This window comes from Suricata suricatta, chromosome 7, assembly GCF_006229205.1.
Source record: "Suricata suricatta isolate VVHF042 chromosome 7, meerkat_22Aug2017_6uvM2_HiC, whole genome shotgun sequence".
Lineage (NCBI taxonomy): Eukaryota > Metazoa > Chordata > Mammalia > Carnivora > Herpestidae > Suricata > Suricata suricatta.
The window spans coordinates 110,784,788-110,799,857 of record NC_043706.1 but is presented as its reverse complement, the minus strand read 5'-3'; the positions used below and the strand labels follow the sequence as shown (position 1 = coordinate 110,799,857).

Here is a 15,070-nt window from a genome sequence, read left to right as displayed (position 1 = left end):
TATGGAAACACTTTAGACTTTTTAGGGTAAATTATATGGAAACCATGAGTTTCTTTTTCATTTAGGTTTAGTTAACACTTAGATATGTGCATAGCTGTGTGTCTGTATAGCCTATATAGATAATAAAACTGTCCAGAACGGGACATGAAAACATAAGGGTGCCGTGAGGAAAACTTGTTACATGTTAGGGGGTTTATATGCATTGTCGTTAATCCTCAAAAACTGTACTGTGGCTGTTATTGTCTTGTTTTTGTTAGGGTGAAAACTGAAGCTCAAAGAAGTAAAATAGCAAAGCTACACACGTGCTTAACCTCCATTTCTTGCTGTCTAGAAACACCATCTCGTGGTGGTGTGTGCCAGTTCCATGAAATTCCTGAAGTTTTACCAGCTGAAGTTTAGGAGATTTTAATATTGCCTCTGCAAAGATGGAGGGGAGTGAGTTTGGGTTATTATTCTATTCTGGCTAATTCAGTCTTATTAAAGGAAGATTACTCAGTCAGATGGAGGATAGCATTCGCTTTGAATTACAGACAACTTGAATACAAGTTTTACAAGCTAAATAATGTGGGATTATATATATTAAACATATATTCTTGGCTGGAAATGGAACTTCAGGGATGAACAATTAGATAATTTATGGGTGTGTTTGTAATGAGCTCTTGTCTCATCAGGAAGAGCCATTTGTATCCATCAATAAATGATGGGTTTGGGTCTCCACAAATGTGTTTCATGTTCTTTTCTCTTATAAAGGAGCTAGGCTTGAATATTTTCACATACTAATTAGTTACCAGCAGGACAGAAGGCTTTTTTTTTTTTAAATCTGAAGTGACCATCATTTAAGGAACTCTAATTCATAAATTTTCTCACTTTTCTTCAGTAGATCATCTTAAGTATTGATCCAGAGTAATATATTATGACGGATGGCTCATTCTTATGACCTCAAAGACATTCGCACTTTGCATCTATTTTGATTTTTTTATTTGAATTTCAGTACTTAAATTGAGAAAAAAAAAACATTGCTTATTTTGTAGATGTAAAATACCTGAACATTGACCCTGGCATTGTCAATTCTTATTTTGTACCTTCAGTATTCCCAGAAGTGTAGAGTTGAAAGAAAGAATGAAAAAAGACCTATTAAGATATCTCAGTAGATTTCAGAGGAAATATGAACTTTATATAAAAGCATCATTTTTTTGCCCTTTTTCTAATAATCTGTTTTTCTGGGAATAGGCTTATTGATTTAGATTATAAGTGGCATTACATTTAAGATATTTAGTAATAAGTTCCTTTTTTATGCTTTTGAATTTTTTTGGAAAATGTATTGACTTTTTTTGGTAATAAGTTTTGGGGATAATACCAGTAAACTTCTATAATGGTTTCTGATTAGCATAGATAAAGATGATCTATTCAGAGTTTAATTCACTATTGCATGTATCCTCAGGTGACATGAATTAATCCTTATTTGTGTTCTTAATGGAAGAAAGATCATTCCAAAGTTGATGATCACTTACATGAACAAATTTGTGAACTCAGCTTAATTCACAACTGGAAAAGATTAGTATGTCCATTTTTGAAGATCATAAAACAACTGTACTAAGGATATTGTATTTGGCATCATATTTTGTTCAGGACTTTTTTTTTTAATCTTGAGGTATTCTGGGGTGCCGGGGTGTATTCTGGGCTGCTGGGGTGACTCAGTTGGTTAAACATGCAACTCTTGTTTTCAGCTCAGGTCATGCATTTAGATCGAGCTCTGTATGGGGCTCAGCATGGAGACTGCTTAAGCTTCTCTCTCTCCATCTCTCTCTCTCTCTCTCTCTCTCTCTCTCCCTCCCCCTTTCTCCCTTCTCCTCACCTGCCCTCCTCCCCTCTCCCTCTCTCCCTCTGCCCCTATCCCCACTCATGCTCTCTCTGTAAACAGAGCAACCTTGTATATTCCAAACTATTTGAGAAAATAAAAAGAAAAAGAATCTGTGTCTTTAACTAAATGAAGCTTGTTCTTTATATACACATATATAGTAAAGAGCCTATGAAAGAAATTCTCTATGTTTCTTACTATTTTACTCAGTGAGAAAATTATGACTGTTTGGGTGCCCTGGAGGAGAGAATGTGGAAGATACTAGTATAATATATTTTAAAACAATTCTCTTCAATACAGAGATCAAACTGAGAGTTGCTGGAAGGGAAGTGTGTGGGGGGATGGGCTAAATTGATTATGGGCATTAAGGAGGGCACTTGTTAGGATGAGCACTGGGCGTTATGTGTAAGTGATAAATCACTAGATTCTACCCCTGAAACCATTATTACACTATATGTTAACAACCTGGATCTAAATAAAATTAAAAATAATAAAAGAATGTCTTTTACAAAATGTTAAGAGCTGTCCAGGGCTCTACTGCCTTTATTTTTCACCGATTTAACTTTGTCCTAGATGAACCCAGCACTGGGTTTTATTGAAAAGTTTGACATCAGGAAGGATTTGAGTTCAGTATTTTTTCTTTCATGATTCCACAGAAAGGTTCTCTATTTCCATGTTCTCTCTTGGAGTTTACCACCATCTATTTAAAGAAACACTCAAGAATCTATATGTTGGATGTTTAGGCAGGATAGTTTTGGGGTTGGGATACTAATGTTTCTTAGTACCAGTCTATTCAGAGAGCAGCTGAGGAGTGGAAAGACATTCAGGCAAATCCAAATAAGCTTGATTTTTATCTTCAGGTGAACAGTTTGCAAAGGCCCGTCAGTGGGTTGCTGTTGTGGACGCAGGACTTTGTAGTCATCTGTCTGTCCCTTAGCTGACTGATCGATATAGAGGAATTGGCAATCTGTGAAATGGCACTTCAGAAGTAGTTTTACTCCAAGGGTCAAGGAACTTGAGGCTGCCTGTTTCTCTAACATGATTTTCAGATACTCATTGTAGTCATGTTACTGGTGGCAAATTCAACAACTGAAACATAAGCTGTTTCCTTGCTCATTTTTTATCCCCTCTGCCTAACTTGAACTTCACTTAAGTACTTCCTCCTTTTGTTTTGCCATCTAGCTTCAGAGAAACGTTCAATTCATGAGTTAATGTTTTTATGAATAAGAAACTTGCTAAGACACTTCTCCTTTAAGTAGATAGTAATGCTATGTATAAACATCTCTTAAACTTAGGAACAAGTGTATTTAAGACTGTGTATCAGAAGACTTTGTTTATAAGACTTTCTAGTGAGCCTTAAATGGTAAATAGGATTGTCTGTAATGGGATTACCTCAAGATATAGTATATGCTATCTGTTGAAAGGTTGAAGCAAACATTTAACTCCATTTTCCTCCATTACTCTTTAGACTTTACATGATTACTGGAGTTATTATTAGTATTGTTATTGTTGTTATTTTAAGCATGGCTTAAATTTTATCCTACTCCTGTATGAAATCATTTAATGGCTTTAATACAACTACAGAATAAAATCTAAGCATTTTATATCTAAAATCTTTCATGTTTAGCTTTGTAATATTTATTTAATTATTTTTATTTTTTATTTTACTTTATTTAAAAAAAATTTTTTTTTGAGAGACAGAGAGAGAGACAGCACAAGCAGGGGAGGGTCAGAGAGAGAGGGAGACAAGGCTCCAGGCCCTGAGCTGTCAGCACAGAGCCTGACGCGGGGCTCGAACCCATGAACCATGAGATCATGACCTGAGCTGAAGCCAGATGCTTAACTGACTGAGCCACCCAGGCGCCCCTATTTTTATTTTTTAAATATAATTTATTGTCAGATTGGTTTCCATATAACACCCAGTGCTCATCCCAACAAGTGCCCAGAAAGTGCTTGTTTGTTTGTTTAATTTAAATAAAGTTAGTTAACATATAGTGTAATCATGGTTTCAGGAGTAGAATTTAGCAATTCATCACTTACATATGACATATAACGCCCTCTTAAGTACCCTCACCCATTTAGCCCATCCCACCTCCCAATACCCTTCCAGCAACCCTCTGTTCTCTGCATTTAAGAGTCTCTTAAGGTTTATTTTTTCCTTGACCCCTACATACTTTTCATGTTCATAACACAGAAATTGTTGAGGATAGTTGAGATCCCCCGATATCTCATGTTTCTTTAGATCGTATGCCTTTGCTCCTTCTTTTTCTCTAACTAGTCCCATCTCCATTCTGGCCCAACATTATCTTTACTCATCTTTATAGGCCTCAATCCATGAAGCCTTCCCAAACCAATCTTGGTATTGGTAGCCAATTTATTTGTTTTTGTTCTTTGTGACCTTGGTCATACTGTTATTATCCTTCATAACAAACACAACAAACACACTGTGTGTGTGTGTGTGTGTGTGTGTGTGTGTGTGTATCCCTCCTTCCTCCACTCCATGTCTTTCTATACCACTATACCCTTCACCAGGTTAGGAACAGTTGTTTGTTTGTTTGTTTTTTAATTTCCTGTCATCTAGTTCAGTATATTATGTTAGCACTTATCCTTCAAATACAAAATACTCTACAAAAATATTTTAAAAATCTTTTACAAATGATTTATTGATATGACATATGTTCAATAAATAGATATATGGTATTTCTTAGATTTAGAATTTACTGTAAGCTGTAAAACAAAAAATCATCTTTTAAAAATTTTCTTATCACTCAAGTCAAGTGGACCAGTAACTATTTCCAAAGCTCTTGAATGATGTGGCAGTGATGGGCAACAATAAATAGTAGGGGTTGACCCAGTTCTTTTGTACAGATAGTTGTAGTGGTTATTGCTAATCAGAATCCTGCAGTCTAAAATTAACAATGGCTATGAAGGGCAGCAATTAAGGTCATTTGTCTTCCAAATGAGCCAACCTAGGTTCCACTGGTAGTTTGAATTATATACAGAGGGCACTCCCACTATTATACAGGGCAGTAGGGGCCCTGAAGGCAATGTGTTACAAAGCAGCGAGTCATTTTGAGTTTGCGATGGCAAATTATATTTTGAAAAAAACCTTTCCCCTTGCTATGTGAAGATGCATTTCCTAGCAACCTTTCTTCATTGATTAATTTTAAATTAAGAAGTACATCATCTTCCATGAAAGCATGTATGAAGAGGCTATTTTGGGCTTATTTAAAAGACATTATTAAGCTTTCAAGCTGCTGAAGTTTGGTTATTTTAAAGGATTGATGTAGTCATAAGAATGATTCATGATGCCCATATACATGTTCTGCTTTCGAAAAAGGTTATTAGGGCCATAATGTCATCTGAACATCTCTGATCTTGCCTTCTTTGCCTGTGATTCTGGCTTGTCTCTGTCAATGGCGAGTAATGCAATTTTTATTCATGGATACACTGACAACCTTTTGATGAAAAATGTGTTTGGAGAGAAGCATTTATTTATAGTCCTGAAGTTTACCACTCTGTAGTCTGCTGTTTGGTCAGGGAATTCACTGAGTTTTTTTTCACAAAGATCCCCATGGAAACTAAACAAATAACTTACTTGAAAGGAGATAGGTTATTGGTTTTTCTCATTAAATTCACTACTGAATTTTCATTAGTTCTAATCCATTTTCTTTCAAGATTAGACATTCAGGCCAATTCTTATTTTCATGAATTGAATAAACTAAGTATGTTGAGTTTTGTGTGCTTGTATATGTAGGTTGAGAAGCAGAAGTAAGTAATTATTCTACTTCTACCATAAAATTACCCCTGGGAATAAATCCAAGAAAAATGACTGATGTAAAGGGGAAAGACTACCTCCATTAAAAAAACAAAAAAGGTTATTAAATAAAGTGGCGGTGGTGACAGTCATGATAGACTAATCTGATCAGTTTTATGTTTTAGTTTTATCTCTTTTTCTAAGTCATAAGTTCTATGAAAGTAATCTAGATAAAGTATGGAAGAATGTACCACTGACCCCAAACACTTTTAGAACCTAAAAGCTTATATGTTTTATTTGCTATTTCAAGTGTTCTTTTAAAGGAAGGAATTTGGTAAGACTTAAATATTAACTTCACCTGTTTGAACTTGCATTATGAAAAAAGACAATTTTGACTCTTTCCCTTCCTCCTTTTCTCCTCACTTAAGTTGCTAAAATCTATTTAGATTTTAGGTGGTTTGTATATTTCAGGAAAGCTTCACTTACAAGTAACTTCTACTATTTTTTATTCTTTAAAATCTGCACCTCAGCCTTCCATCTCTGAGGCTCAAACTTGTTTCTTATTCAAACAGAAACTACTGATAGAAATTCATTCTATATGAAAATTTAATGAAAATAGTCAAAAACAGGAGTACCATTTATTATTAAGAGTGCCATTTTACATATTTCAATATAATCTTTCCTTCTCTGGCACATTCTCAATTTTTAGCAAATCTGTAGAATGTAACGGTAATCTTTTTCCTCTTCTTTCAGGTGGCTGTACTTTTGATGATGGTCCAGCGGCCTGTGATTACCACCAGGATCTATATGATGACTTCGAATGGGTACATGTTAGTGCCCAAGAACCTCATTATCTACCACCTGAAATGCCTCAAGGTGAGAATCATTCTGTTTACCCAGTGTGGGGTGAATGGCTTTGGAATATGTAGTTTTTTCTTATTTTGGGGGTAACACAGTCATTTGTTATAGTAAACTATTGGGGGCCAGCTACTTCACCACATCTGAGAGCCTTATTGTTGTCTTTGCCTTTTCCTCAGTAAGTTTCTCTAATCTTGTATTCTTCAAGAATGCTCACAGAACCTTTGCTATTATCTCTGACTGGAAAAATATAAGTATTTGTATGTTTTTTTCCCCAATTTAATACAAAAGCAAAGTGGAAACAAAAGCAAGAGGGAAAACTCATAAAAGCAGAACAAACAAAATTTTTAAAAAATAATCTAATATGAAGATCAGCTCATGTAGTACCTACTCAGTTAAATTATATAGGTTTAGTCAAATCAGATTGAAAGGAGGGATTTCTTTTGGAGAGAAGACTTACCTCATTGTCACTCTGGTCTTGAGCATGGTAGTGGCTCTGGGGAGTCACGCAGGAAACAAAAATATATCCCTTGATATCTGGTTTCATGAAACAATACATCTTCCTTTTGGTTAAGACAGAGTTGTGTTTTATCTTACTTGTGAAAAACACATTGGCATAAGGTAGCAATATGTACATATCATTTTATAATACTATCATTTATTAGTACTACCAGACTAATATATCTGTCTTTAATTCTACATATTAACTTGGGGTTAATTCCAAGCTCTGTATACATATGTTTAGCAATAACTTAATAAATTGTAAAATTGAAAATGTAAACAGGAATAATAAAATATGATAGTAAAAAGCATGAACTATTTTCCTTTCAATATTTAGAAATAAGTAGTTTATCACTATGTATTATATATAATCATGTATATATAATAATATGCCATCTAATGTTTAACAATGTAATATATTAATTTGCTGTGTAATAAGATATAATCCTATGTAACTGGTAGGCCAATTACCTATTACTAATAATTTAGGTTTTAACACATATTTTCAGTATCCTTATTATGTTATTTTTAAAATACTTTATAATTAATTTCCTACAAATTGAGAAAGATCTTCCTACAGTGAGTGAATTTTAGATATGACCGGTTTAGACATAGATATTGGATATGAAAATGTCAATACAAGTAAACCAAGGAAGAAAATTTTATCAATAACATTTCTGCATTTACTAACCAATATAGTTTAAAAAGCCAAAAAGTTAAATACATCAACAATAAACAACCACACACCACAGGTACACAAAGTCAACAAAACCAAATCTAAAAATTACATTTCCACATTATGGTTTAGAAAAGAATATAGTAACTATACCCATTCAAAAGTTTTACTGGTCTACACTGTAATGTGTGTACCGAGAGTAAGGTGAATTAAATCTACTTTCTGTTTTACATCGTCACCTTTCATCGCTGAGTAGGCAAATGGTTATCTTTGGAGCTGAGCTGAGCCATAATTTTCTTGCCAGAGGGAGAAATTGGCAGTAGGTGGCCGACACCCTTTGCTTCTTATGTTTGACCCCTATGTGGTCAATAGACTACTTTAGCTTTGTATGTAGGTTTATATTTTTCTTTGAAAAGTACATAACCTTATTTTCTTCATACATTTTTATTAAAGAAACTCCTGTAAGGTTGTACTTGAACTTTCTCTGTGGTATATTTAGAATTCTTTTTTAATATAAAATTAAAAGCGGTGGGCTGAGATGCACACATTTTGACTGTTTATCATCAGAGAATAATCAGAAAGATGTTGATTTATGGAAATGTTACCATTGTTAATTGCCATTGAAGATGGATAATGAATAGCTGAAGAGATACTGCTCCGATGACCTTGTTGGCTCACCTTTGATGAACAGCTTAATCGGTGGTTACAGTACAGGATGATATGCGCAGAAAATGAAAGTGTTTGAAATTCAGCCACATCTTCCAATTAATAGGACATTAAGTAATTAATCATGCAGAAGAGGAAAAAGGTCATGACTACTTTATTTTTGCTGAATGTGACTTGTATTTGGTTTTTAGGGAAAGTGAAATAAACCATCCTTGTGTATATTCTTTTATTGTCCTCTTTTTACAATAAAATCTGTTTTTTGTTCCATTTTCCTTCTGAGTTTTCTTTAAAATACTCATTGAATGTTATTCATAAGTTATAAAATAGGAGACATTTATATTTATCCTATTATGATTTTATGAATGATCCTTTTATTTTAAAATAGTCCAGCATGCTGACTTGTTTCATTTATAAAAAAATAAACAAACAAAATCCCTCAAAACTTGGGCAGGCTTCAAATACGAAGGCTAGGTGTCAGGTGCAAACTTGTTATTGATCTATTGAACTCTCTGGACAGTACTTGGACACTTTTAATTGGCTTTGCTTATTGACCTTTTTGGGCTGGAAACAGAAGGGAAGAAGAAAGATAGGGTGGACATATAGATTAGAATAAAAGAAGAGTAAAGATGAGTAGAAGACAAGAAAAGAGGAAAAAAGAAAATTATTTCCTGAAGACATATTGCTACCAATAATTGCTTAAAATCTTCTTCAGCAGTTCCTAGCCTCCACACTCCCTTTGTCAGCTGACAGTGATGTGGCTGGGGGGCCTGTTCAGTTCATTAAAAATAACATGCAAAAGAATGAGTTTAGGCCATTTAGTATTAAGTGAATGGCCAAAAATCATATGAAAATATGAGTATCTTCCCAACTCAGTTACCAAGAATATGTGAATTAAAACCAGAGTGAGAAAAACAACACTCTCAGCAGAAAGATGATCATCAAACTTTCAAGTGGCTGTAAGAGTGTGGAGCAAGCGAAGCTCTCGTGTACTACTGGTCAGAGTATAAATTTATACAACCTAGTGATCTAGTAAATCCATTTTTGGGAAAAGTCCAACAGAACTGAGTACACATATGCTACAAATAGCATGTGCAGGAATGCCCCAGTACTGATAACAGTCCCAAACTGGAACAGTGCAAAGATGTCTGTCAACAGCACAAGGGATTAAAAAGCAGTTATGAGGATGCATTCATAAAAGGGAACATTATTTGACAATGTACATGAATGAACTATTGCAATATATGATATGGGTGACTTTCACAACAATAATCTTGAGGGAAAGTAAGTAGACATAAAAGAATATGTCCTGTATTTCATGTATATAAATTTCAAAAATAGGAAAACTATTGATGATGTTGGAAGTCAGGGTTTTATTTACTTGCAGGCGGGGCTAGCAGGGGTGAGGGATTGTTGGTGTCTGGAAGGTGCCGTGAAGGGGCTTCTGCATGGGAAACACTGTGTTTCTTCATTTGGATGGTGTTTTCACAGTTGTGCTCAAACTGAAAAACCACTAAGCTGTACAGTTGTGAGCTCTGTACTTTTCTCTATCTCATTTGTTAATAAGAGTTAACAAAAATAAAGCAAAATAAAACCAGCGTTCACAGGGATGCTATGGGAAAACTGAACTAATAATTTAAAATGTTATAGATTAAAAGAAAAGATATATAGGGGAGATCTCAAATGGGCTCAAACTCTCTCCCACCATTCTGGATCCCCACGCCAACATTCAAAGATACGAAGGTCTTTGAGCATCTCTGAACCTTTGTAGTTCTCTTCCCTCTGGTTAGACAGTTCTCTGTCTACATATCCACTCACCAAACTCTTAGCCCTTCTTACTGTCCACTCAGGTCCCATCTGCATTGGGAAGATTTTTCTCATTGGCTTGGAACTCTTCTATTTCTTCTATCCTCACATCCAAATATTTTTTTCCACTGTACTTTGTACCTATTTCACCTGTAGCTATTCCTATTCTAGGGTCATCTTTGTATATGACATTCTCTCTGCTACGCTGTATGTCCTTCATAAACATAAACTGTTTTCATCTTTGCGCAAGATGCTATTTCATTTTACTTAAGGCAAAGGTGTTTAGTGACATAATGTGGTTTTAAGTACTTTGATCAAATATTAAACAAAAAGGTTTCTCTTTCTCCTGCTAAAAATGTAATTGAATAAAGAAATACCCCATATCTTGAACATTACATTCAGTTCATATTTTAATGTAATTAGAAGACTTTACATAATTGTTAATATTTGGTTTTTGCCTTTAAAATACTTTTACCTGTTTATTTCAAATATAATTTTAAATGTTATTAAGACTACCAAGAAGTAGTTGTCTTTAGGATTTCTCTCTCTCTGTCTCTCTCTCTTGTCATTTGCATGTCAAATTAATCCCAATCTTTCCTCCTCAGAACCCTGGAATGAGAATGAGAGATGTTGCATGGAACTCTGTGATTATTCTTTGATTTCAGATTACATCTGTGTCTGTGACCTTGTTTGTCAGATTTTTTTTAATGCTTATGACCTCATGGAACAAACTCATTTGACCATTTTATAGTACGTCCTGTCCTAGATCTGAGGATAGGTATCATGATCGACATCTCAATACTTTTATTGTATTTATAACTGCTTTTTAAAATTTAACAGCTTTTTGTAAAATGATTAATTGAAGTTTAGTTTAGAGTCTTTAGAGAACCCATTTGATAGTATTTCAAATTATGACCACATCATATCTCACCTTCAATTTGGTGCTTTTCACTAATAATAATGTAAATCCCTATACTTCCTTCTATAAAATGCTCATGCACTATGTGTATGGTGGAAAATAAAAGCCCTCTGTCATTAAATTATTTTGAAGAGTGAAGTAAGAAACCATTTCTGTTTTGTTATAGTACCTAGTGAAGTGTGTGACTCAGTAGTTTAAGAGCCTACTAGATTTCAGTTCTGCCCCCTTGTCAACACCCTAAACTAAAATGTGAACAAATGCATTCCACAGAGAAGGATGAGGAATGAACAATGCTGTTACATTTAGAACTGTGTATCCTTTTTTTAAAAATCTCAGCATTTAAACGTGAATTATTAGCCAGATTGTTAAAATAAATCTTGCCTTCTCCAAATATTTATTTGGAGAGACAAAATGTGTTTGTGTATTCAAAAGGGAATATGCATGGGTCACATGATTTTGTGCCTGGCTTTCTTCTGATAGTGTGATGCAGTTAAAAATCAAATAAAACATTGGGTTCCACAATTTGATTCATATGATAACATTTTATAGGTAATACAATTTCAGCTATGTTAAGATGATAGTCTCTCAGTTTTATAACAGAAGACTTATAGTTGTAATTTACTAAACAGTATTATGTATGCAGTGTTGCATTTTAACATACCTGAAGAGAAATTTCAAGGGAGTTTTTTGCATTGACTTACCATTTCTAACCTATAGTCTATTTATCTGGGAACCTTAATTACTCATTAAAATGAGTGGATCACCTTCCCTAATATTTTCCTCACTCTATTATAGACAATTGATAACAAGACACATGTTTCTAAAAGGTCACAACTGCCAAAATCTCACATCTGAATGAACAGAAGTATTTGACAGTAAATTTACCAGAGTCAGAACATGGTAGAGATGGTAGAATAATGTTATGTGTGTGTGTAAGTAGAGATATTACATTGTAGTATTATGACTGGTTCTGTTTGTGTTAGAGGAAGAGAGAAAATCAGGACAAAGTATTGGTTTGTTTTCATTTTGTCATTTACTTATTAGTGTCTCTTAATATGACTAATGGTGTGTGTGTGTGTGTGTGTGTGTGTGTGTGTGTGTGTGTGTGAAGCTCTGTGGCTGTCCTCAAGGGAATTGAGACATGGGTAGTAGAGGGGAGATGCAGGGCAGAGAGACAAGGACAAGAGAGTGGGGAAGAGTAAGATAACAGCTTAGCATCAGTTCATTTACGCAGATGGGAAAACTTCTAAATCGGATATAGGTATTAGATTCTAAGATGGTGACAGAGCCTGAAAATCCTACAAGTTCAAAGCTGTAAGGCCATGGCATTATTCAATGATTTTCATTTTTTTTTAAATGACAGAATTCTTTTTTTGAAAATAATATTTCCCAGTGCTCAGATATGTAAAATCAACCACAAGGAGCTAATGGTCCTAGAATTTGTTTGCTTTGTACTCTACATCCCTACCCTTATCCCTTTCTTCTCCGCCACCCCGGCTCTGTCATGATGGCTTCTGTGAAAACCACTTAGAGCTATAAGCCTCCCATAGACACTTTGAAAACCACAGGTTGGGGCACACTCAGCACTTTTTAGATAAGCATCTCTGAGATGATGATATTTACTACCATTAGCTATGGCTTAGTGGGGGCTTACTGGGTTTTTACTATACCGGGGACATGATATATTTTCTTAATCCTCACACGAAGCCTACAAAATTAGTGACATTTTAGAGTTAAGTAGAGTGAGTAAATCCCAGGGGCGGGATTTAAACTTTGGTTCCTCGGTCTAATAACAAAGGTACTCTTGTGACAGTACCACCCTCCTTCATAATTGTAGCGTTGATGACACATTTCCTTCAGTTGCTCATGGACATTTAAAGCCATTATATAATGACGTATCTATTTTGATTTCCTACTGCTTCATCTACAATATTCTTTCTTTTCAAAATTTAAAAGTTTTAAGTGACTGTCTCTTAATCTTTGTAGGAAATGGAGACTTGTTTGGAATTGCCACTAGGCTTCCAAGTTTCCTACATGATACTCTCATCCCCTAGGGAGATACTTTGTCCCTTCTGTGGTTTACCTGTATGTTATTTTTAGTTATTTGATGAACGGTTGCCTCATGTCTGTCTAAAGCAGACCTTTAGAACCACATCTATTATCTGCTGTCTCATTAGAGAAGGTATGGCAGAAGAAAACTTCATGACTAAAGGAACCAGACTAAAGTTTAGGGTTTGAAAATAATTTTAAGGCTTTGTTTGCAATGGGGTATTTTAGGACTAGAATTATGGGCTTATTTCAGTGTGTTCTTCCAAACCATGTTATCTTGTATCTGTTGGTGCTTTGCCCTCAGCACAGAGAAGATAGTTTACCACATTTGAGTTGCTTATTAAAAACAGTGGGAGTTGGAGGCAGTGCAGGGTCAGAGAGGGAAAGGCAGTAATGGGAAGGGTGAAACGCTTCTTGAAGGCTGGTTTTTAATGTAAGGACTATTACCCTTGTGGACATAAGTGCAGCATGAAGAATGTCTAAATTACTGGGGACAGAAATGGCATGCTGAGACGGGAATATTTTCCTGATATTTCAGGTACATAATGTATCTAAGTTAGATGTGTCCCAATATATCTCAGTGGAAAAAAACAGGCTAGTATTAAAAAAAGAAAAGAAAAAAAATAATTCTGGTGTCAGGGCCAGAGAAGGTTCAACCTCCTAAATGAATTAGGGATAAGAATATAGAGTAGTTTCAAAGACTATACAGGTACCTTTAATGTGTATCTTAAAATCAATACATAGTCCAAAGAAACAAAATCACTTTTCCTTGGGAGGAGTGAGACCCAAAGTATAGATAGGAATGACCTTGTACTCTCCGTCACCAAAAATAAACCTGCCTCATGATGGCTGAGGAATGCTCATAGGCAGACTCAGTTTAAAAGCTTATTATTGTTCAAACACAAGAATAATGCCGGGGGAAAATGATGCCCCCCCAAAAATGATTAAATTAGAGATTATTTAAAAATATGTCATGTGAACTATCTCATATCATGGATATTATGAAAAATACAGAGCTATGCTTAGAGACTTAATGGTCGTTACATAAAAAGATGCTTTTAAAATACTGGAAGATTGTCAGTTCTCAAACTTAACTTCTGCTGAGAGTCCTGTATGATGACAGCTATCTCACCCTGCCCTCAAAGAGGAACTTGTTGATTGGGAAATATCTCTCAATAAAAAGGGAATGTTTTATATATACAGAGTCCATGACACTTAGAAATGCCAGCATCATCATGAACTCCTCACGTAGGGACATAGATTAAAGAGATATGCTGACTACTTCTTGCAGCTGATGAGGTTAAATTAAATAGAACCATTCCACAAATTTCATCAGGTTAATTACATATTTCTGTACTTTCTCCCTTCCGCCCATTCTTAAAGATATGGTGAATTAGGTAAGAAAGTAGATTGTCACATTTGACTATTCACAAGTTATGTTTTGAGTGTGTGATTTTTATCCAAGCCAGATTAGATGCTTTCCTGACTACTTTTATCTAATCTCAGGTATTTTTTGAAATATGGCATTTCCCTTACTTTTTATAAAAGCATTTTGAGTATGTATTAACCTCTCTCTATAGAAGAGGGAACTGAGGTTCAGAGAGGTTAAGTAAATCACCAGAGGTTTCATGTCTTAGGAAAGTCAGGGTTAGGAATCCAAGTGTGTAGAGATAGAGGAGAAGAAGATCCAGATTCTGAAATCGTATCACCAAGTATAAGTAGAGATCCTTCTTTAGAAACTGCAGAAAAAAAGCAGCTGGGTTGACTTGGAAGTACGGTCAAAGTTGTATCTCCTCTGCTTTCTCCAACTCCAAGTAATGAAAAACCCAAGTTAAATTATCTTTAAACAATCAGGAAAGCTGTGCTCACATAACAAAAGGTCCAGGATTGGCTTTGCTGGATTTCTGTCTCTGCTCCTCCATTATGAGAAGTCATCTTTTTTAAAACTTTTTTAAAAGTTTATTTATTTTGAGAGAGAGAGAG

The 15,070-nt window shown here is 34.9% G+C and overlaps 1 protein-coding gene across 10 annotated transcripts in view; it reads left to right on the top strand.

Moving 5' to 3' along the window:
- PTPRK (protein tyrosine phosphatase receptor type K) overlaps window positions 1-15,070 on the top strand; it is a 549,193-nt gene that overhangs the window by 123,912 nt on the left and 410,211 nt on the right. For all 10 annotated transcript variants that reach the window (XM_029943969.1, XM_029943962.1, XM_029943968.1 and 7 more), the window contains exon 2: window positions 6,369-6,491. In XM_029943969.1, the coding sequence (XP_029799829.1) occupies window positions 6,369-6,491 (123 nt within the window). The remainder of the gene's footprint in view (window positions 1-6,368; window positions 6,492-15,070) is intronic.